At 58.2% G+C, this 20,500-nt stretch overlaps 2 protein-coding genes across 11 annotated transcripts in view; one reads left to right on the top strand and one right to left on the bottom strand.

Moving 5' to 3' along the window:
* The first annotated feature begins 1,366 nt into the window (after window positions 1-1,366).
* On the top strand, window positions 1,367-6,162 carry G6PC3 (glucose-6-phosphatase catalytic subunit 3). 3 transcript variants are annotated; one of them, XM_045814555.2, is made up of 6 exons: window positions 1,367-1,697; window positions 4,002-4,108; window positions 4,542-4,632; window positions 4,817-4,935; window positions 5,127-5,268; window positions 5,497-6,162. In XM_045814555.2, the coding sequence occupies exons 3-6, from the start codon at window positions 4,562-4,564 to the stop codon at window positions 5,858-5,860; spliced, it is 696 nt and encodes a 231-aa protein (XP_045670511.1). In that variant the 5' UTR covers window positions 1,367-1,697; window positions 4,002-4,108; window positions 4,542-4,561; the 3' UTR covers window positions 5,861-6,162. The 3 variants fall into 3 exon arrangements, with proteins under 3 accessions (XP_045670511.1, XP_045670512.1, XP_045670508.1); XM_045814552.2 differs by lacking the exon at window positions 1,367-1,697 and adding an exon at window positions 1,762-2,123; XM_045814556.2 differs by lacking the exons at window positions 1,367-1,697; window positions 4,817-4,935 and adding an exon at window positions 1,754-2,123 and having other exon boundaries at window positions 5,497-5,672.
* A 1,945-nt stretch (window positions 6,163-8,107) lies between these two features.
* HDAC5 (histone deacetylase 5) overlaps window positions 8,108-20,500 on the bottom strand; it is a 35,819-nt gene continuing 23,426 nt past the window's right edge. For 6 of the 8 annotated variants that reach the window (XM_045814548.2, XM_045814545.2, XM_045814547.2 and 3 more), the window contains 24 exons: window positions 19,686-19,945; window positions 19,439-19,583; window positions 19,240-19,354; window positions 18,827-18,957; window positions 18,545-18,691; window positions 18,344-18,456; window positions 17,898-18,029; window positions 17,469-17,691; window positions 15,889-16,100; window positions 15,346-15,642; window positions 14,486-14,651; window positions 13,732-13,865; window positions 13,250-13,370; window positions 12,752-12,801; window positions 12,481-12,588; window positions 12,057-12,112; window positions 11,819-11,906; window positions 10,260-10,379; window positions 9,907-10,004; window positions 9,615-9,733; window positions 8,981-9,114; window positions 8,618-8,702; window positions 8,319-8,484; window positions 8,108-8,232 (listed from right to left, as the gene is read on the bottom strand). In XM_045814548.2, the coding sequence (XP_045670504.1) occupies window positions 8,193-8,232; window positions 8,319-8,484; window positions 8,618-8,702; window positions 8,981-9,114; window positions 9,615-9,733; window positions 9,907-10,004; window positions 10,260-10,379; window positions 11,819-11,906; window positions 12,057-12,112; window positions 12,481-12,588; window positions 12,752-12,801; window positions 13,250-13,370; window positions 13,732-13,865; window positions 14,486-14,651; window positions 15,346-15,642; window positions 15,889-16,100; window positions 17,469-17,691; window positions 17,898-18,029; window positions 18,344-18,456; window positions 18,545-18,691; window positions 18,827-18,957; window positions 19,240-19,354; window positions 19,439-19,583; window positions 19,686-19,945 (3,260 nt within the window). In that variant the 3' untranslated portion in view covers window positions 8,108-8,192. Of the gene's footprint in view, window positions 8,233-8,318; window positions 8,485-8,617; window positions 8,703-8,980; window positions 9,115-9,614; window positions 9,734-9,906; window positions 10,005-10,259; window positions 10,380-11,818; window positions 11,907-12,056; window positions 12,113-12,480; window positions 12,589-12,751; window positions 12,802-13,249; window positions 13,371-13,731; window positions 13,866-14,485; window positions 14,652-15,345; window positions 15,643-15,888; window positions 16,101-17,468; window positions 17,692-17,897; window positions 18,030-18,343; window positions 18,457-18,544; window positions 18,692-18,826; window positions 18,958-19,239; window positions 19,355-19,438; window positions 19,946-20,500 lie in introns of all 8 variants that reach the window. The other 2 variants (XM_087854333.1, XM_087854334.1) reach the window with 1 other exon arrangement.

Raw genomic sequence — 20,500 nt, 5'->3', positions numbered from 1 at the left:
GCTTCCCCATCTCCCATCTTGCCCTCTCTAGGAAGCTAGGCAAAGGGCGGTGACAAAGGTGGCCTTGAGTCAGGAGTTTTGGCCCTCCCCCATTAGTGTCCATCTGATATACAAAAGTTTTAACATCCAAGATGCATTTTCAAGCCCTATTATCACCAATTTCCATCCCTAATCCACCTACCTGCCCTCCCCCCCACAGAAATTCTGGAGCCTCATACATGAGTAACAATAGGCTGACCTTTCTCTAGTCCAGAGGAAGACAAAGGGCCAGCCTTGGTGCTACTTAACCTGAACACAATTCAAAACCATTTCCTTGCCCTGCAAAAGACATCAACTTCCTAATGTTGGGTGTATAGTAGTACAATCATCATAATAGGAATAAATACACTGCTCCCTCTTAGTTGTGTTTTTTCAGAGAACTTTCAAGTCTGACCCTCACAACGAGTCACATGTAACTGCCGCTCCACTTTTTATATGGCATTGTGATTATAGGTTTTCATATATGTGACTGCCAGGTACTGTTAGGAAAAGCTTCCTGGAGGAAGTGAAAAAATCTGAGACCTAAAGGACAAGCAAGATCTCTAAAAGGAGAGAGAGCTTGATTTCAAGGAACATAAAATAGTTCAGAAATACTATGAAATGGAGTTGTGGGGGTAGGCTGCTAAAGGTTGTCTTGCTAGAGCCTAAGCAAACTTTGAAAGACCTAGAAAATGTAGGCTTTCTCCTTGGGGCAATTGAAAAATAGCAAGGGAGTGAAATGACATTTATATGCAACTTCCGTTCCCCATATCTTTTTAATTAGTGAAATTAATCTCTTTCCAAGAAGAACCATATTTACATTCTCATTTTCATCCACCCATCAGAAAACTCTCCAAGAACAAAGTTGCTTGAGGTAGGAACTGGAGAGTCACTCATCAACAGTCTCCTCCCACCCCAACTCTGCCTCTAGGCAGGACCTCGCCTAGAATAGCTGAGGTTTCTATTTTGTGTGTGTGTTCCTCGAGAGGATTATTCCAAATTTTGTCGTGGGTGTGCGCCCCTCCTCTTCCCACACCAACCCAGCCACTACCCTCAGGGTTTACCTGCCCAGCGGGGTTTTGGAAGGCAAGAAAATGGAAGGGGGAGGGAAAGCAAGCTTAGAAGTGGGAGGAAGTGTGACTTAGATTGCTACGCGTAAGAATTCGCAAGTGTGTAGGGAAGACTCCTCAAAATTAAGAGGCTTATCTGTCAGCTTCCAAATCAATAACGGATGAATTCGGGCGGGAGATTCTTGGGCTGGGGTAGAACGGCATGGACTGATTAGCGGTGTATGCAAATTTAGGGTCCCGCTTCAGCGCCGACCGGTGATGCCTGGCTCTTCTGATGAAGGAGTGCCCGTAGCCCTCTCTCCAAGAAATCTCAGAATATCTTTGGAGGGTAGCGGTACAGGAGAAAAGAGGTCTGGTCTGGAAGGAATCCTGACGTTGGAGATTACACATCCATCTTCGCAGAGGCAAAGCAAGGACCCCGGGCGCGTCGCCGACCCGCAAGTTAGTCCTTCCTTTGACCCGGAACAGCAGCGGGAGCCGCTTCTGCGCCCAATGCCCACGTGCCGGCAACAGCGGCCACGTGGGGCTCTGAGGAAACGCCTTCGCAAAGATTTGTCCCCTGCGCTGCCCAGTAGAGAGGAAGGCCCGGGAAGAGCACTGGAGGAAACGGTACCGGCTAGAGGCCGGGCTCGCGCGAGTCTGGGACTGCCGAGGGGCGGGGAAGGGGGCGGGGCCTGTGGCGGCCGCTGGCAGGGGGCGGAGCCTGGGGCTCAGAAAGGTGGGCTTTAGACCGCAGTGGGGAGCCGCTTCCTTGTCTCCGAGACTCCTCGGCTTCCGCCTTAGAGCACATCCCCGCCCGGCCGGCCCCTGGGTCGCCATGGAGTCCACGCTGGGCGCGGGCATCGCGATGGCCGAGGCGCTGCAAAACCAACTGCCTTGGTTGGAGAACGTGTGGCTCTGGGTCACCTTTCTGGGCGATCCCAAGAGCCTCTTTCTGTTCTACTTCCCCGCGGCCTACTACGCCTCCCGCCGCGTGGGCATCGCAGTGCTCTGGATCAGCCTCATCACCGAGTGGCTCAACCTCGTCTTCAAGTGGTGAGACAGCGAAGCCCTCGGAGTCCTGGTCCCCCACCCCCAAGGGCCCTGAGTCCTGGGCAAACCCTAATCTCTCCCAGCAGGTGCCTTAAAGGCTCGGACCTCCCCCACCACCCCGCCCCACTGAACCCATAGCTTTAAGACCTCCTCATCCCTACCCCGTGGCCCCTGACTTTTTTCCTTTGAGCATCATTGTGCATCTTGGTCTCAGACCTTAGAGTCCCCATCTTACTCATTAGACCAGTATTTCTCAAACGGGCCTGATCAGAGAAATCACCTAAGGGGCGCCTTTAAAATGCGAGTACCTCATCCCCTCTCAGACACACTGACAGAAATTTCAGGGGAGGGGTTGGGAATCTGTATTTTAAGAAGCATCTAGGGCGGCTTAAGTAGCAAAAAGTCCTGCTTCTCAGCTCACTCATTCATCTAGTTATTCATTTATTTGACATAGTTGCTAAGAAGCATGCTTTGTGCCAGGCTTCACACTAGCTGCTAAGGACAGAGAAGCCTCGAAAATTAGGGAGCGTTCCCCGGACCGTGACCAGCAGCATAGAAGCCCTTGCTTGAAAACTTGCGGGAAATGCAAGATCTCAGGCCCCAGGCCAGAGCTACTGAGTCAGAATCTGCATTTTAACAAAGACCTCGAGTGACTGGAGTGCCCAGTAAGGCTTGAAAAGCACTGCCTTCTAGGGAACACTTTCTTCCTTTTCTCCTCCATTCACTAGTAGGCTCTTCACACAGACGTAGAAGCCCGGAATCCCAGGCAGGTGGGTGGGGCCCTCAGGGCTTATCTCTTTGTGCCACCTGTTCTCTCTTGGGTGAAGAGAGGAGCTATGCCTCCCGCTGGGCATGAGCTGCTCCTCCCCTCACCTCAGCCTCTGTTGCCTGATGCCCTGCCTTGGGGCGGGGGGGGGGGGGGGGGGGAGGAAGTTCAGAGGAGACACTTGAATGGGCTGGAATGACTTGCTGAAAAACAAAATAGGACTTACCTTCCCCTTCACTCTTCTCTGCTAGGGTTTCATCCCTCCTGAAAACGGAAAAGCAATGGTCTCATCATTTCCTTTTTGCCTAATTGCCCTTTGCTTTGTGCTCTCTCTCCGCTCAGAGTCTGTGAGCTGTGTGAGCCTCCCCCTCTGTTGCTTCCTACAAGAAGGCCACCCCCTTGGGTAGAGACTTTCCATGCCCCCCCCCCACACTTGACAAAGCACCTGTTCATTTCCAAAGTGTGTTTGGAGCACCTGGTGGTGAGGAGAGGCAGCTCCTTTTCGTGTCCCTCCCCAGCAGCATCTCTTCTGCTCTCCCACCTTTTTCTCTTTCTGGCCATAGCGGCCTAGCCTCTTTGGTGTGCAGTTTCCCAGGGTCCAGCGAAACTCATCTGCTAGACCAGGGGACTTTGAACTTTTGGTCCTCCTTGTTCTTTCTCAGTTTCCTTTGTCCATTTCCCCGTCCCAGTTCCAAACAGGAGAGACTCGTCTAAGGAGTTCACATGTAGGTAATTGCAGCTGGAATTTGGGAAATGGAGAGAGGGAGAAGCAGGAGCATGAGGGGGGGTCTGGGAGCAAAAGAAAAGAGAAAAGAAAGAGGCAGGTCCTGGGCTTTCTAGGAATGAGAAGAGTAGGGCTGGCTCTGCGGCGGAGGGGTAAGAGGGGGACTAATGAGCATTTCAGAGTGTCTCACGATCTGTCTCCTTATCACTTCTTAAAAAATAGCTTGTGTTCTGTTGCAAGGTAAAAAAATCATTGCAAGGTAATGCACAGAATTGGACTCCCTTTCTGACTCCGCCATGCAGGCAGGCCCTCCAGAAGCATCCTTCTGCTCCCCTCCTGTTCCTCTGGCTGTATGTGCATGTAATGTCATCTTGCATCTGTTCTCTTCTAGGTTTCTGTTTGGAGACAGGCCCTTTTGGTGGGTCCATGAGTCTGGGTACTACAGCCAGGCCCCAGCCCAGGTTCACCAGTTCCCCTCTTCTTGTGAAACTGGTCCAGGTGGGAAGCCCCAAACCTCCCTGTCCCAGTGTGGTTAGGGTTTGGTGAGTGTTTCAGAGTACTTTTCAGCCGGGGTGGCCTAACCAGAGGCCCAGCCTCTCCGTTACTGACCCAGAGAACAAGGAGAGCCTGGGAAGACTGAGTTGAATTCTGGGAGGAGAACACCCATGTCAGAGTACCAGCTGCCCATGTTGTTTAGAGTAGATCCAGGAGACACAGGGCATAGCAGAAGCCTGGAGAGCAGTGGCCTCAGGCAGGGGTAAAGTAGGCTGCAGGGCGGAGAGAGCCACAGACCAGTTCGGTGCCCCAGCGGGGGGGGGGGGGGGGGAGGGGGCAGTTGGCGGCGTGCAGTGACAGCTGTGTTCAGCTATCGCCAGGGGCTCCTGAGTTCCCCTCTCATCCTCTCAACTCAAGCTTCTGGATCCCCTGGCAGGCAGCCCTTCTGGACACTGCATGATCACGGGAGCAGCCCTCTGGCCCATCATGACGGCCGTCTCTTCCCAGCTGGCCACTCGGACCCACAGGTACACCTCGGCACTGCCTACCGATGATGACAGAGGGGATGGTACCCTGGATCCAGCAGCAGGGCAGCCTGGGAGCTGGAGTTCTGGGGACCCTGGGCATTTGGTCAAACCATGAAGTGCTTGGGTGTTGAGGGAAGCCAAGCTGTGTATGGACACCCCCTGAACCATTTGCTTTTCTTTGTAGCCCCTGGGTGAGAGTGATACCTAGCCTGGCTTACTGCACCTTCCTACTGGCGGTCGGCCTGTCCCGGATCTTCCTCTTAGCACATTTCCCTCACCAGGTGTTGGCTGGTCTAATAACCGGTGAGCAACTGGGGCCACAGGGTGGGCCTAGGGGGTGCCACTGGCAGTGGGAGGACCGGTGTAGGATCTTCCCATTGTACAGCGGACCCCACGGCCCCCTCATAGCACAGTCAATTCTGCCATGCTGCCCTATAGCTCAGGGGGCTCATATCCCCAAACTCCTTGAAGCTGCTGTTACCCCACTTCCCTAGGTGCTGTCCTGGGCTGGCTGATGACCCCCCGGGTGCCCATGGAGCGGGAGCTAAGTTTCTACGGATTGACCTCGCTGGCCCTCTTGCTGGGTGCCAGCCTCATCTATTGGACCCTCTTTACACTAGGCCTGGATCTTTCTTGGTAAGTCCTCCTCTGAAGCTTGGGCAGGCTGGGGCCTGTTCTGCTTCGCCCATGCCTAGTCTTCTGGGTCCCTGGTTTGCTGTAGCTAAAAAGGTTTGCTGTTCACAAACATAGACTCTCCTGGGGTCACGGCAGAACATGGGGGTAGACCCCAAAGGAGCTAAGAGCCATTGGCCCTCTTGCTTCAAGGGGAATGTCTTTCCTGGCAAAGACCCCTCCTCCCCATAGGTCCATCAGCCTGGCCTCCAAGTGGTGTGAGCGGCCCGAGTGGGTGCACGTGGATAGCCGGCCCTTTGCCTCCCTGAGCCGCGACTCTGGGGCCGCCCTGGGTCTGGGCATCGCCCTGCACTCTCCCTGCTATGCCCAGGTACGGCGGGCATACCTGGGTCACGGCCAGAAGATAGCCTGCCTTGTGCTGGCCATGGGCCTGCTGGGCCCCCTGGACTGGCTGGGCCACCCCCCTCAGATCAGTCTTTTCTACATCTTTAATTTCCTCAAGTACACCCTGTGGCCATGCCTCGTCCTGGCCCTTGTGCCCTGGGTCGTGCACACGTTCAGTGCCCAGGAAACACCACCCGTCCGCTCTTCCTGACTTCAAGTGTCTCCTGTTGCCACTTGCCCCCCCCCCCCAAAGCCAACACTCCATGACCTCCACACTCCGGAGGGCAGCCCCATCCCCTTCCAGCTCCCAACAGGCCCTGCTCATCCTCAGTCTCCCACTGTTCCACCATCTGGTCTTAGCCCCAGAGAAGGGCCTTCTCTCTTCCCAGAAAGGCTGGTCGTCCTGCCTTCCCCGCCCTGAGTCCCCAGGGAGCTAAGGCAACGTCAAGACCAGTGGGCTCCCGTAACACTGTGAGGGGCTCAGAGCAGCCCCAATAAAGCCCTTGAACACTTCTGGATTCTTTTCTTGCCTATGTGCACATTTCCACTGAACTTGCCTGTGTGTGCCAGTGAGACCCTTGCCAGGCCACCTGTTGTGCACCCCCCCCACCCATTTCTACGGAGACCTTCTACCTGGGCCCTCTCCCCAGCATCGCCACCTAGGCCACAAGAGAGGCCCCATGAGATGCTGTGGCTGCATTTGGTGAAACCCCGTCTCTAACCTATGAGGACAGAGACTCCACTCCCTCCCACCCCAGCCCCTTATTTCCTAAACTGGCTAGTCCAGGGACTGGAGAAAAGAAGAGCAGTTTTTTTGGCCAAGATGGGGAATGAGAACCTCTACTCCATTTGGAAACCCAGAGAAGAGAGACATCAGCCCCAGAAGGCACTGCCAGAAACAAGTTTATTTACATAAGGACTCACAATGTAACAGATTACAAAATACTTAACTGAAATCCATATCCAGGGAGACAAAGCAAGGAGTAGGTTTACATGAGAACCAGACCAGCCATGGGGAGAGGGAGAGCCCGGAGCTGGGGCTCAGCATGGGGAGGCTTGGTACACTGGGCCTAGCCCCATCCGCATCCCCCAGGAAGATCTAGAACACACTAACAATACACAAGACACAGCACACAATGAACCAGTGGTGGTGGGACTCCTGCCCCTCTCCTGGCTCCCTCAACCCTACTCAGGCCCCCAGTAGGATAATAAATATGTAAACAGATTGGTGAGGCCCTCAGGATGGGGTGGAAAGAAAGTATATGTGGCGTTGGAAGGAGGAGGGAGGAAGACTCAGCCCCCTGGGAGCCGCTTCCCATCTTTGGTTTCTTACAGGCTAGACAGCATTCCCTCGAAGACTTATGAGCCCCCAACCCCAGAAACAGAGGGCTAGGCTGGGCTCCTGGGAAAGAGAGAGGGTGGTGTCCAGCCCCTCCTGATCTTAGCTCCCTTGGGCTAGTGACCAGCAAAGGAAGCCCAGGAGAAGGGAAGCTACAGCTGAGGGCAGATTCCAGGGTTCCTGGGTTCTGGCCCTGCCCCTTCTAGAACCCCTACTCTCACCATGCCCGGGCTTCACAGTAAAAGGCCCAAGGAGGGAGGTGGGCCACTGACTCTTCTCATGGCATGCTGGATGGCTGGGGAAATATGGTCCTGAACAGCAAGGGGGCTCTCACCAGCCTGGAGTCCCCCAGCAGGGACCACCTCCCCCTCCCCAGGCTGTGCCAGCAGAGGGCCAGGGAAGCCAACGGAGTAAGGCAGAGAGCAGGCCTGCTTCTGCAGCTCCTCCTGGTCCCTCAGAACCCAGGAGTCCAGCCCCATCTCTCCCCATACACTTTGACCCTCTCCAGCCCCTGGGAAGGGAAAACAGGCCCAGAGGAGTGTGAAGCAAGACAGCCCTGCCCACAGACCACAGGCCCACCTCCTAGGGCACAAGCCTTCCCCTCAGTGCTGAGGCCAGGAGAAAGGAGGAAAAGGGGTCTTTGCAGAGATGGTGAGGACAACAAAGAGGGAAAAGGGTGGGGAATCACAGGGTGGGAACCCATCTCCCCTCCACTCTGTATCTTACACTGTAGAGCAACCTTCCAGATCTTCCCCTGAGGTCGGAGAGGGGATGAGGGTGAAATTAAGGCATTTCCCCCCAAGTCAGCTGAAGGCAAGGCACCAAACTTCCTGTTCCCTCCTCTCGGGGGGACCCCAAAACCAGATGGTTCTATCTGGGCCCCCATGCCCACCTCAAGCTGGCCTAGGCTCCAAGGGGGAAAAGGACAGAATGCAGGAAAGTGGGCACGGGACACAACATGAAGGAGGGGCTGGAAAGGGGACCCCCCCCACACACAACTTACAGGGGGAGCAAACTTCTAGAATGGAGACGTGGGCCACGCTGCGGGAAGTTGGGGGGGAGGCCTGAGGCAGCTTAGAGGAGCAGGGGGGCAAGGCTGAGAGACCCACACGGCACACGTTGTTGAATGTGTGACTTTTTGTTTTTAATAGAAAAAATAAACAAAATCACAATGATGAAGCCCAGAGGGATGGGGGCCAGGGCGTCACAGGGCAGGCTCCTGTTCCATGGGCTCCTCTGTCGGCCTGTGGGAATAAGCACAGGGAGGGGGCATTGAGGCGGGGACACTGGCACCGGCTTGGGGCGGGCAGAGGTCAGGAAGGAACCTTACCTGGGGCTGTGCTCCCGGGCTGCAGCAGCCTGGGCCTGCTCGGCCCCCACCGACAGCAAGGCCATGGCGCTCACAGTCTCCGCCTCCTCTGTCTCACCCGCCTGGGCCTCCCGCAGGGAACGGCCAAGACCAGCGGCGAACCTCTGGACGCAGCTCCAGTGTTTGCCTGTGGACGAGGGGCAGGCAGGGGTCAGGGAGGACAGAAAGCCCCATACTACATCCCCAGCCCTGGCAGGCCCATAAGCTTCTGCCCCCTTGGCACGCTGAGGTCTGAGCCTCTCTGCCTGTCCCCCACGCACTCTGGATCTCGATGACTTTCTCTAGCGTGGCCACTGCGTTGATGTTGGGCTTTTGTTGCAAGACTGCCTCGTCCAAGGGCTGCAGCTGGCAGGGGAAAGAAGAGAAGGCTTATGGTGGGGAGCGGGTGGTGGTGCCTGGCCCTCTAACCACCCCATTCAGCCCCAGACATCTCCCATGACAGGGGCGAACTTAGCTTTCTGGAGGAGCCCTGGGTCAGAAAGCCCTCCCCGGCCAGCAGCTGTCTTTAGGACCCGGGAAAACATTGCCACCTTCTTGGTCAGTGCTGCTTGATCAAGAAAAGGGCCCTCCCTTACTAGCCTCTCCCCGGCCCCTCAGCCCCAGTGCCTCCCTGCACCCTTTACCTCCACGCTGAGCAGAGCCGAGACACAGGCCTCAGAGGCATCACAGATGGCGGTCAAGTCATGGCCTCCCTCCAGGGCCAGCACCACCCGGCCCCCTGCCAGCGTCATCAGCTGCCTGGTCAAGTGGCCAAAGCCTTTAGGGATGGGTGAAGGGAGGAAGAAGAAAGAAAAAAAATCAAGAGAAGGTAAGGAAGGAGAGAAAAAGAAACACAAGAGGTGGAACAAATAGCACAAAGTAAGATGGCGGATTTGAGCCCAAATACAGATCCATAATAAAATCCAGTATCAACGGACTAAATGCTCCGTTAAAGATAAAACGGAATAGATGGGCTTAAAAAAATGCCAATTATATGTCATAAAGAGCACCCCTGGAACACAAGGGATCAACAGGCTCCATCCCTATGACTCTGGGAGGAGATACACCCTCTGCTACCCCACACCCGCCTGCTTGCCCCCCAGGTCCAAGGTTGGCAGAGGGAGAGTGGGAGGCTCCTGCCAAGATGATTCCAAGTTTTGGACCTGCCCCCCAGCTTCCGTCCTCCCTCCCTGCAATACCAGTCTACTCCTGCTCCGTGTCCCCACTCAACCCCATCCTCACTGCTCCACAGCCTTCCTCAATCCCCCAGCAGCTCACATCTGGCGGTGACAGAGTAGCCACCCAGTGGAGACAGGTGTCCCTCAACAGCATCGAACCCGGCAGAGACCAGGACCACGTCAGGTGAGAACTCATGGGCAATGGGCATCACCACTGTCCTGCAAAAGGAGGGCCCAAGCTGACCTGGGTGGGTGGCTAGGCCAGGCCTCACCTCACTCTGTTCCCCCCAGAGACAACCCCCTCCACCCACACCAAACTGAGTGCCTTCTGCCCCTCCCATGGCAGGGCCCAGGGGGCTCCCACCCCGCCCTTGGCCCTTCTCAGTCCCCACCTGAAGGCCGTTAGGTACTCCACGTCTCCGATGGGGGGGTCCACACCTCCCGTCCATGCCACGTTCACATTGTACCCCATGCCCGGCCCTCCGCCAACCTGGCAGCGTGGTGGGGGAGGGGTTACTCTCACTGCCTGGGGATCCCAGACATTGCCCCCGCCCTCAGCCCTGACTCCAGCCCTTCCTCCACTCACCGCTGCTCTGCAAGGAGGGGCAGTTGGCCTGGGTGATCCTCCCACTAGGAGCCCAGACTCCCCGGGGAACCAGCACCACCGCAGCCCTCCAGGGCTCCCTGCCAGGTCCCGTTCTGCTACCTCCCCAAGGGGCCCCACATTTGAGCCCCGGAACCGTACCTCTTCAGGAGCCCCCGAGCCTGGAAAGAAGTTCCCGTTGTCATAGCGATGCAGGGAGATGTAGAGCACAGAGGGGTCATTGTAAAACGCTTGCTGGGTGCCATTGCCATGGTGAATGTCCTAGTGGGGAGGGGTGGAAGCATCAGAAAAAAATCCCAGGCTCTGGCCCAAAGGTCAAAATTCCACTTGCCCCCCACCTCCACCCTATGGTGAACTCTGGGGGTGCAGCCCTCACTAGCTACAGGGCATCGTGTTCTGTTCACAACAGTCTCATCCCACGCTTCTTTCCCCGGGGTCTGTGGGCCACGACGTGGCACAGCGCAGCGGAGCTACAAAGCCACAGGATAAATATGGTGGATCTCCCTGCAGAGCCCATTCTCCTCAACGGTGTGGAGCGAAACATTAAAGCTAGTGAGGAATTGAAAGCAGATACATTCTGAAGAACCCAACGTTTACACGACTTTCTAAGCCAAAGCTGGGCTTCAAAGAGATTTCATCTTCGCGGAGGGCTGCTCCTGGGTACTTCCCAGTCACAGGGAGCGGTGGGTGCCTTTCCCAGTGCCATGAGAGGCAGGGTTTGAGAAGCGGTGCCCAGCAGCAAGAGCGCAAGTGTCAGGGCCAAAAGGCCTGACCTGAAGCCCAGTGCCAATACCCCAAATTACGTGACTTTGATTGGCTATGTCGCCCAATAGCTCTGTGTCTCCGTTTACAGACGTGCACATCCTAACTTATACTACTCGAGGCAGCCATGAGCTGTACTGTGTGTCCGGGCACAGTCAGCCCCCCATCAAGAGCGGCTCTAGGGGGGACGCCTGGGTGGCCCAGTTGGTTATCCATCTGCCTTCGACTCAGGTATGATCCCAGGGTCCTGGGATCGAGCCCCACGTCAGGCTCCCTGCTCAGCGGGAGCCTGCTTCTCTTTCTCCTCCCTTCTTGTGCTCTCACTCGCTATCTCTGTCACTATCTGTCTCTCTCTCTCAAATAAATTTTAAAAATCTTAAAAAAAAAAAAAGAGCGGCTCTAGGGCACGTGGGTGGTGCAGTCGGGTAAGCATCCAAACTCTTGGTTTCGGCTCAGGTCATGATCTCAGGGTCGTGATATAGAGCCCTGCAGCCCTGCATCGAGCTCTGCGCTCAGCACAGAATCTGCTTGGATTTCTCTCTCCCTCTCCCTTTGCCCCTCCCCCTGACCATGGGGCGGGGGGGGGGGCGGCGTGTGCACCTGTGTGCACACTCTCTAAAATAAATAAATACATCTTAAAAAAAAATGCGTGACTGGCAATGGTGGTTAAGAGTCTATACTGTTCAAGATAGAAAAATCTCGGTTGCTTGAGGCTACAAGGTGGGGGCCAAGATGGACCAGGGCTAAAACCACTTTCAAGTCTCTCTTGGTGAGGAGGGAGCCCCGTGGGGATGGGAGGGCTGGGCTAACGCTCCAGTAGGAAGAGATGTGATAAGGTATCAGGCCCAGCAGTGGTGCGGGCACCTGAGGAAGAGGGGGCAGTGTTGGGGTGGGACCTTCCTGAGGGCTGACCCTGGCCCCACCAGCCCACCGCCTACCCAGTCCACGATGAGAACCTTGCCCACGTTCAGCTTCTGCTGCAGGAGTTTGGTTGTGATGGCTACAGAGTTGAAGAAGCAGAATCCCCTGGTGGGTGGGGTGGGGGAGAAAAGGGTTGGGGAGGTCAGCTTTGGCCGATGTCTGCTCCAGGAGCAAAAGAGACACGTCAGCTCCGCTGAGAGGGAGAAGGGAAGGGAGGAGGGCCTGGGTCTAGTGCAGGGCTGGGCTGGCACTCACATGGCTGTGGACTCCTCCGCATGGTGTCCCGGCGGCCGGATGATGGCAAATCCGTTCTGAAGAGATGCAGACAGAGTGCCAGAGACGATGGACAGACAGGCAAGGTGGCCACAAAGGGAGTGGACACAGAAAGACGGAAACAGAAGCCAGGCAGGGAAGAGAACACATAGATCAGAAATATATATCCCACACACTAGGAACACGGCCGCATGCCATGTGGGCCAGCAGGCACCACCTCTGACCTCGAGACACCCATGAGAGCATCAGACACCGGGGCCTCTTTCCCAGTCCCTCTTGACCCCTCACCTCCCTAGCTGGCCCAGGAGCTAGCACCTCCTCCCCCCTCTGGCCAAGGCTGCCCTGTCCTCCACCCACCCCTGGGGATGCAGGGTCAAGCCAAGTGAGGCCTCGGGCACACGCTCACCTTGAGCTCTCCTGAGGCCACCTTAAAAGCCAGCTCCACCAGGCAGCCCACTGCCATGCGCACGGCACTGGAGGAGTGCATCTCATTCCACACAGTGTCACTGTCCACCTGCGGGGGCAGGAGAGCAGGCTTCAGGGTGCCCCCTGCAGGGGGAGGGCAAGAATGGGGGTGGGCACCTGGACAGTGGGCCAGCAGCCATGGTGGGCAGGAAAGGAAGGGCAAGAGCTGGGACAGCCATCCACCCATCCCTACTGGCAGGTGCCCTACTCACCCCAATGCCCCCACAAGGCAGCATGGCATACATCTTCTGGCTGATGGGGCCTGCAAGGAAGAGGGACAGAGCTACTCGGGAAGCTGCCTCCACCGCAGGGCTACAGGGTGGGGCCTGCAGAGGGCGGTGAGCTCCATCACAGAAAAAGGCGGCCAGACCCAAGCATAGGATAGGCCTCTGCAGCCCACACCAGTTGGAAGAGGTCTGTGCCCTATTCAGGGGCAGGGACACCTTACTTCTGGGGGCAGATGGCAGGAAGAAAGGGGCACAATCAGGGAGAAGAGCAGAGCCCTCCCCCATCACTAAGCCTGACCTGCCACCTTCTACTCGCCTGCAATGCACCCCACCCAAGTGGTAGTCTACGTGAACAGCGCCCCCTGGAGACGGGCAGTGCAGCAAGGGGATGACCTGTGCCCACAGGGACCCACCTGCCTACCCTGACAGTTCCCTATCCTAGCAGGGCAGTGCACACGGCCCAGCCCACTCCTGCCAGCTCACCGAGCAGCTTCTTGCTGTCTAGCTTCTGTCGGTTGAGGGGGCTGGTCCCATAGAGCAGAGTGTGGTATTCGGAGTGCACTGTCTGGATCTCGTCCAACGTGGCTTTGCGACCCCGGATCCGCTGTGTGGGGAGAGCAGAGGAGGCCAGTGAGGGGATGCACCGAAGGCCCAGCTCTCCCTGCTGCTCACGCCCTCTCTCTGCCCCATAGCCTGAGACACACGGAGCCACTTCCTGGCCTTAGGAGAATCCAAAGGTTTTTGTGAAAGTACGTCCTGGCCCCCAGGCACCCCGGTCCAGGACCACCACCGTTCAGCAAAACGGGCTGCAAGGGATAGAACGGAGGGGGCTGCGGAGACTGACCCTGAGGTCAGGGGTTGAAAGAAGGATGAAGAAAACACAGAGAGAGGCTTCGTGGATGGGGAGACACAAAGGCTTTTCCTGGGTCTGAGCTGAGGGATGGAAGGAGGAGGGGCCCCCTTACCTCACACTTGCTCAGCAGGCCTGTCTCCTGCAGCCGGGACCAGATGCTCTGGATGCGGCCGGCGTGCTCGGGGTGCACGTGTGTGTTCCCACACGTGCACTGGTGCTTCAGCATGAACGTGTCGTACACCACACCTGCACCGGAGACACACCTGTCAGCCTAGCCGGCCATGCCGTCCTCCGCAGAGCTCCCTGGGCTCTCCGCAGCCAGCCCTGGCCCCGGTACCTCCTCAGGCCCCCTCCCCCAGCCACCTTCCCACACACCCTGTCTTCCATTACTGTGGGTCAAAGCCTCCCTGCTCCTCAAGCCTCACCCGGGCTGCCCGACACCCCCGCTGGTTTTGATTTTTGCCCACCATGCTCTCAACACTGCAACCCCTTCGGGGCACATCCTCCTTTTCCCCTCCTATCACAGCCCCTGTGTGCTGCCCCCCCAAACCCTTATACCCCACTGGTGAGGTAGGACCATCCCCAGGCGCCTGTGCCCCCCTCAGAGCCCAGCACAGGGCAGCTTCATGTGGAAAAGCTTTCAGGAATGGACTCAGGCCTCACTTTTGACCTCACAGAGAGGAGGACAGGAAGCTAGAAGGGCAGGGACCAACTGAGACAGTGGGTTCTCTTCACCCAGGGCCCCTGGGGCTTGTGTGATGATGGTGCAAAAATCACGTGGTCCCTCGGCGGGTTGCACGAGGCTAGACACCACGCATGGACTCCTGGCACGTGGTGGAAGGCCCACTGGCAGTGGTGGGGCTCACCTGTGGTGAAGAGGTGCTTGGCGGGCTGGTCTGGAGGGCTTTTCATGCCCCCAGGGGCAGCAGGTGAGGACTGGGTGCGGCCCAGGGCCTGGTGGGGCACAGTGGCCAGGCTGAGGGGTGCCTGGTACACCTGAAGTGGCTGCAGCTGCTGGGCATCGGAGAACACCTGGGCAGGGGGAGATCGGGCAGGAGTGTGCGTGAGCTGAAAGTGAGGACAAGTGTCCTGGGGCCTCCACGGGGCCCCTATTCCAGCCCTTCTCTTCCAGACCTCCTCCTTTCCCCATCTCCTCCCACCAGGGACAGGAGGCACTCCAGCCTTCCCCATCTCCACCTCCCAGGAGATGGGGGGGGGGGAGTGATGAGTCAGCCAGAGTAGCACTGAGGTAAGAGGCTGGGAGGGACGGGGGCGTGGGAGGGGGCAGGATGAGTCAGGCCGGGAGGGCTCGGCGGTGTCCGCAATGAATGGAGTGCTGCTAGGTGCAGGGCTGACTGTAGTAACAGCGGGGGCGTGTGTACACACGCGCGCACGCGTGCACAGACCGACCGGCCCAACGCAGGCGGAAACGCAGACACACAGCCCTCGTGCATGCGTGCGCGCACACGCACACACACACACAGACACACACACAGGCAGCAGCCCGGCGGGGGGCAGTCACAGCAGCAGCTGCAGGGAGAGGCTGGCGGACTGGGGCACAGGCGGCGCCCCCTTCCACCTCCCCTGTCTCTTTCCTAGTCTGCTCCTGTGCAGCCCCCCGCCCCCCGCCCCGGGGCCATGCAGAGTGGGGAGAGAGAAAGGCAAAGACAGAAAGGGGTGCAGGGGACAGAGGGGCGGTGATCAAGGCCTGGGGTGGAGGGGGCACCTTTTTGTAACCAGCACTGGACTCGTCCAAGTCGGGCCCCTCCTCAGTGCCACTCTCGCCCTCCTCATCCTTGACCTGGATGCAGTCCTCCTCCTCCTCTTCCTCCTCCTCCTCCTCCTCTTCCTCCTCCTCCTCCTCCAGGTCTTCCTGCGTGCTCTCACTCTCCGTGGAGCCTTCTCGGGGGATGGTCAGGGCTCCCTCCCCAAGCAAGGCCTCCTGCTGCTCAGTCAGCTCCTCCTCTGTCTCCTCAGGGTGGGTGGGGGGCTGCCGTGACAGCTCCCCAGTCTTGGTGAGGATCTGGGAGCAGAGCAAGGGGCACATCAGCTGGGAGGGGGCACAGCCACGCAGCCTGTGGCCCAGGAGGGTCTGTCCTTCCCTAGCCTCCCCCTGGCAGCTGGCCAGCCCGTACAGAGCTTCTCTAGGAGGCAAGGTGATGTGTCGGAGCAAAAGCAGCCTGGGGGGGGGGCTCCCTTGCTGCCAGCCTGGTGCCCCGCTCTGCCCGGCCCCCAGCACCGCCCTGGCCCTTGGCTGCTCCCAGCTCACCTTGCCCAGCTGCAGCTGCTGTTGCTTCTGCTTCTCCAGGAACTGCTGGTGCTGCTGCTGCATGACGAGCTGCTGCAGGGCCTGGGGGCTCTGGGGCAGCGGGGAGGACTGAGTGCGGCTCAGGGGCCGGTGCCGCGGGAGCTTGCCCACTGTCCGCATGCTGGTGGCCACACGTTCACCTGTCACCAGCGGGGACTGCCCATGGAGTGGCACTGTGTGGTGGGAGGAGGGGAGTAACCATCCCTGTCAGAGCGCTGGGTATCCCCATCTACCCGGGGACTCTCCTCCTCCTAGAATGCCACCACCTACATAATCAGGAAAATCCCTAGAGGGGCCAGGGGCACCCGGCTCCCAAACTTGAGCCCCATTCTTCCTCCTCCCTACAATGGAGCAGTCCTGTAGCTCAGGGTCACTGCCTCCAGCAAGCCTTCCTGGATTCACCACTCTCTCCCTTTGATTCCCTTACGATTGCACATGTAGTCTTAGGCCCTCAGTGTAGATAAACAATGACTAGTTTTCCCCAATTGCAACAAAACCTCCCTGATCACAGACAGGAATGCCATAGGGTGCGGAAGCCTGGGGGCCGGCATCCCGTGTCTTTTAAGCAGAGCCTTTTCGGACGCCACCAGCTGCTTAAGGTCTGACTGTCCAAAGCTAAGCTGTCCAGTTCAGATGCCAGCCACTTGTGACTACTGAGCACTTGAAATGCGGCCTGTCTAAACTGCGATGGGGGCGCCTGGGTGGCTCAGTCAGTTGAGCGTCTGTCTGATTCTTGATTTGGGTTCAAGTCAGGATCTCGGGGTCATGAGATCAAGCCCCACGTTGGGCTCCGTGCTCAGCACAGAGTCTGCTTGTCCCTCTCCCTCTCCCACTTGCATTCTCTCTCTCTCTAAAATAAATAAATAAGGACACCTGGGTGGCTCAGTCAGTTAAGCGTCTGCCTTTGGCTCAGGTCATGATCCCAGGGTCCTGGGATCGAGTCCCCCAACAGGCTCCCTGCTCAGCAGGGAGTCTGATCTCCCTCTGCTTCTACTGCTCCCCCTGCTTGTGCGCGCTTGCTCGCTCTCTCTCACATAAATAAATAAAATCTTTTTAAAACATGACAATATTCCAGATCAACTGAGTTAAATATATGTTATTAAAGTTAATTTCACCAGTTTCTTGTCACTTTTTTTTTTTTAAAGATTTTAAGTAATCTCTACACCCAACATGGGGCTCGAACTCACAACCCCGAGCAAGATCAACAGTCGTGTGCTCTACCAACGGAGCCAGCCAGGTGCCCCATTTTACACTGTTTAAAGTGGCTCCAGAAAACTTTAAGTTACAAATGCGGCTCATGTCGTAGGTCTACTGGACGGCACGGCTCAGGAACGTGAGCGCGTCATGGCAGCAGACGTCGTAGAGAACAGCGTCTGGTAGGTACGCAATCGTGTCTGCAGGACATGGAAGAAGTCAAGGATGCCTGGAGGGGGGCTGCGACAGAGCTGGAGAGTGTCCCTGGCTACTCTCTGATGGCGGCCTTGCGGCCTCGGAAGAGGGGCCCGACGCCCACCCCCCTGCACGGCTGCCCGCCCGCTCACCAGCGATGAGGGCGCTCTGCTGCCGAGCCTGCTCCAGCAGCAGCACGTGCTGCAACAGGGAGGCGTGCCCGTGGGGGCTGGTGTCGCCCTCCAGCGCCACGCCCAGCAGGCAGCCGGGGATGGAGGATGTGCTCATGAACTTGCCCGTCAGTGCGCCACCCTGCCGCAGGGACTGGAGGGCCTGCCTCTCGGCCTCCTGCTGCGTTGACAGCTTCGGGGAGGCCTGGGGTGGAGAAGGGAGACGGAGATGAGGGAGGGGCTTATACTGTCCCCCAGTCCTGCCAACTTTGGAGCCGCATCCCTCCCCTGCCCTCTGCCCACCCCCCAGCTCTGAGGAAGACCATCTGATCTCCCTCAGGGCTTCGTGAAGCGTCTAGGAACACAGACCTCAACACCAGAGGGATTAGGAGGTGTGTGCCCCATACTTACGGTGAGGTGTGAGTTGGTGACAGTGACTGTGGCCTGCAGCCCTAGGGAGATGTTGGGCAGAGAGGGAGACGTGTAGAGGCTGAACTGGTTGGGGGAGCTGTCCAGAGGGAGGGCCCGGTGCTGGGGGAGCATCTAGGGAGCAGTTGGGAGAGACAGGCATGAGAGCAGGCAAAGGGGGGCCACCTGGGGCCGAGGGCTCTGAATGGTGCCTCGCTCCCCACTCCCCACACCCAGCCCCACCTGGGCGGTGCTGAGAGATCACGGTCCTTCAGAGGCCCATGGGACAAAGCCCACTTAAAGACAATGGGTCCCTCTAGCCTGTCCACATGGGCAGGGAGGTCCCTGCTGGATACTCTCAGCAAGACAGACAGGAAGGAGCTGCCTTCCTTCTTCCAAGGGAAACGGAGCAGCGTGGCCCGCCCGCCCAGCCCTCGGCAGGCCTGTACCTCGGTCGGGATGTTGGGGACTGAGCCAGTAAAGCCATTCTCAGCAATGGTGCTGTGGGAGCTGTTGGGAGAGCTGGGGCCGGAGCCTGGCGCGCTGTTACACACGGACGACACTATGGGAGAACTGGCTGTCACCTGGGCATGCTCAGAGTCACTCCCCACTCCCAGGACCTCAGAAAAGGAACGGGGAGGAGCCCTTACCCCCAGGCCCGGCACCGGTGATCTCAACCGCTCTCTTCTTAAAGGTGCTAATGACTGTCCCATCCTTGCGACGCAGGAGGGGACTACTTCTCCGCTCAGCCACCTTCTGCTTTAGCCTCGAACGCACTTTCAAGTTGGGTTCAGAGGCTGGGGAGAAGGTAGCCAGGGCTCAGATACATCCACACGAACAGGCACACACACACCCGTAGCCTGGCCCCTCCACATTCCCACCCCTACCTCCAAGGAGCCATATTCTGGAAAGCCAGGTTGGGCACCACACACCTGTTTTGCGGAGGGGGAAGTCATCGCGGCTGTCATAGGGCCCAAGCAAAGGCAGTTTGTAGGAGGGAGGCGTCCCAGGGGGGCCACTCTGGGGAGGGGAACTCTGGTCCAAAGAAGCATGGTGGGCTCCCCTGGGGGGTGTGGGGTGGGGATGGAAACAGACCTAGGTTATTACCCAGCCAATGGGACCTGCCACCTAGCAATCACACTTAGGAAATGCCCACTGCATCAAGGGACAGGAAATGGGTCCTGGGGAGGGAAGCACGGAGAGAAGCCAGGGGTGGGAGTTTCACCCCCTAAGAGAGGCTGCGGGGCCTGTCTCTGGGTTCCGGCCAGGAGCCCCCTGCCATCCTGCAGCCAGGCAAGTCCCCGAGCGAGCAGCTCTGTGACCCATGGCTGCCGAGGGCCATTACCAGCATTTGGGATGCTGCGGGAGGGAATGGTTGAGGCCGCCTGGCGTGGGCTCCTTTGACTTTGACAGAAGGAATTCCTGGAGCCGCAGCTTCACCTCAGTGCTGGCGATGGCACCTGCGGGACAGGGCACGGCTGACGTGGGCGCCCGGGCCGGGACCCCACGGCCGGGGGGCAGGGGCAGGAGGCCCCAGGTCTCACTCTCTTTGCTCTTCTCCTTGTTTCGCAGGATGAGCAGCTGCTGCTCCAGCCGCTGCTTCTCCAGCTCTTCCTGCCGCTGCTGCTCCCGCTGCCGCTGCTGCTCCAGCTCCTGCTGCCTCTTGGCCGCCAGCATCTCCTGCTGCTGCTGCAGGGGCGCGGGGTGGGGGGGAGAGGGGGGACACGGGGTGAGCCAGGTCCGGGCGGGGGTCGGAGGTCTGGGCGGCCCCCCCGCGCCCCCCTCGCTCACCTTGAGGTGCTTCTGCAGCTGGACCTCATGCTGCCGTGTCAGGTGGTCGTGCTGTTTCTGGAACTCAGCGAACAGGAGCTGCTTCTGCAGCTGCTGCTGCTGCTTGAGCGCCAGGAGCTCCTGCTGCAGCTGCTGCTCCCTCAGTGCGGGGTCCACGGGGCCCGCCAGAGCCCCCCGCAGCTCCGCGGGGCCGGGGCTGCCTCCTCCCCCACCCCCCATGGAGCTGGGCATGGCTCCGGGCAGCACCGGCTTCACCTCCACTGCAAGGACAAGAGACAGGCGTCAGGGAGCCCGAGGCCAGCACCACTACACCCTGGCGGCCATGCTGGGGGCCCCGGAAGCTAGCAGGCAGGACCAGCAGACCCAAGAGAATAGTTCGGGAGGGGGCAGTCAAATCCCTCTGCTCCACGGAACCTTGTGCTGTCTTACTTGAGGTCAGAGCCATGAACTTCAATAAGAAAACATGCATAAGCTGGGGCACCCGGGTGGCTCAGTCAGTTAAGCGTCCGCCTCCTGGTTTTGGCTCAAGTCATGATCTCAGGATTCTGAGATCGAGCCCCACATCGGGCTCTGCACTCAGTGGGGAGTCTGCTTGTCCCTCTCTCCCTCTCCCCCTCCCCCACTTCAAGCTCCCTCCCTCTCTCTCTAAAATAAATAAATAAACCTTTGAAACCAAAGGAAAGAAAAAGTATGCATACGCCTGAAGCGCAGTCTCTAGAAGACCCTGAGTGCTCAACACCTGATATTGTCATTGCTCGTTACCACCACTGGGCATTTCACAGGAATCACTTTACTGACGAGGAAACTGAGCTTTA

This window comes from Ursus americanus, chromosome 23, assembly GCF_024610735.1.
Source record: "Ursus americanus isolate L20-20 chromosome 23, mUrsAme1.1.p, whole genome shotgun sequence".
In the NCBI taxonomy this organism is placed as follows: domain Eukaryota; kingdom Metazoa; phylum Chordata; class Mammalia; order Carnivora; family Ursidae; genus Ursus; species Ursus americanus.
The sequence above is the reverse complement of the archived record's forward strand: the minus strand, read 5'-3'. Positions and strand labels throughout refer to the sequence as shown.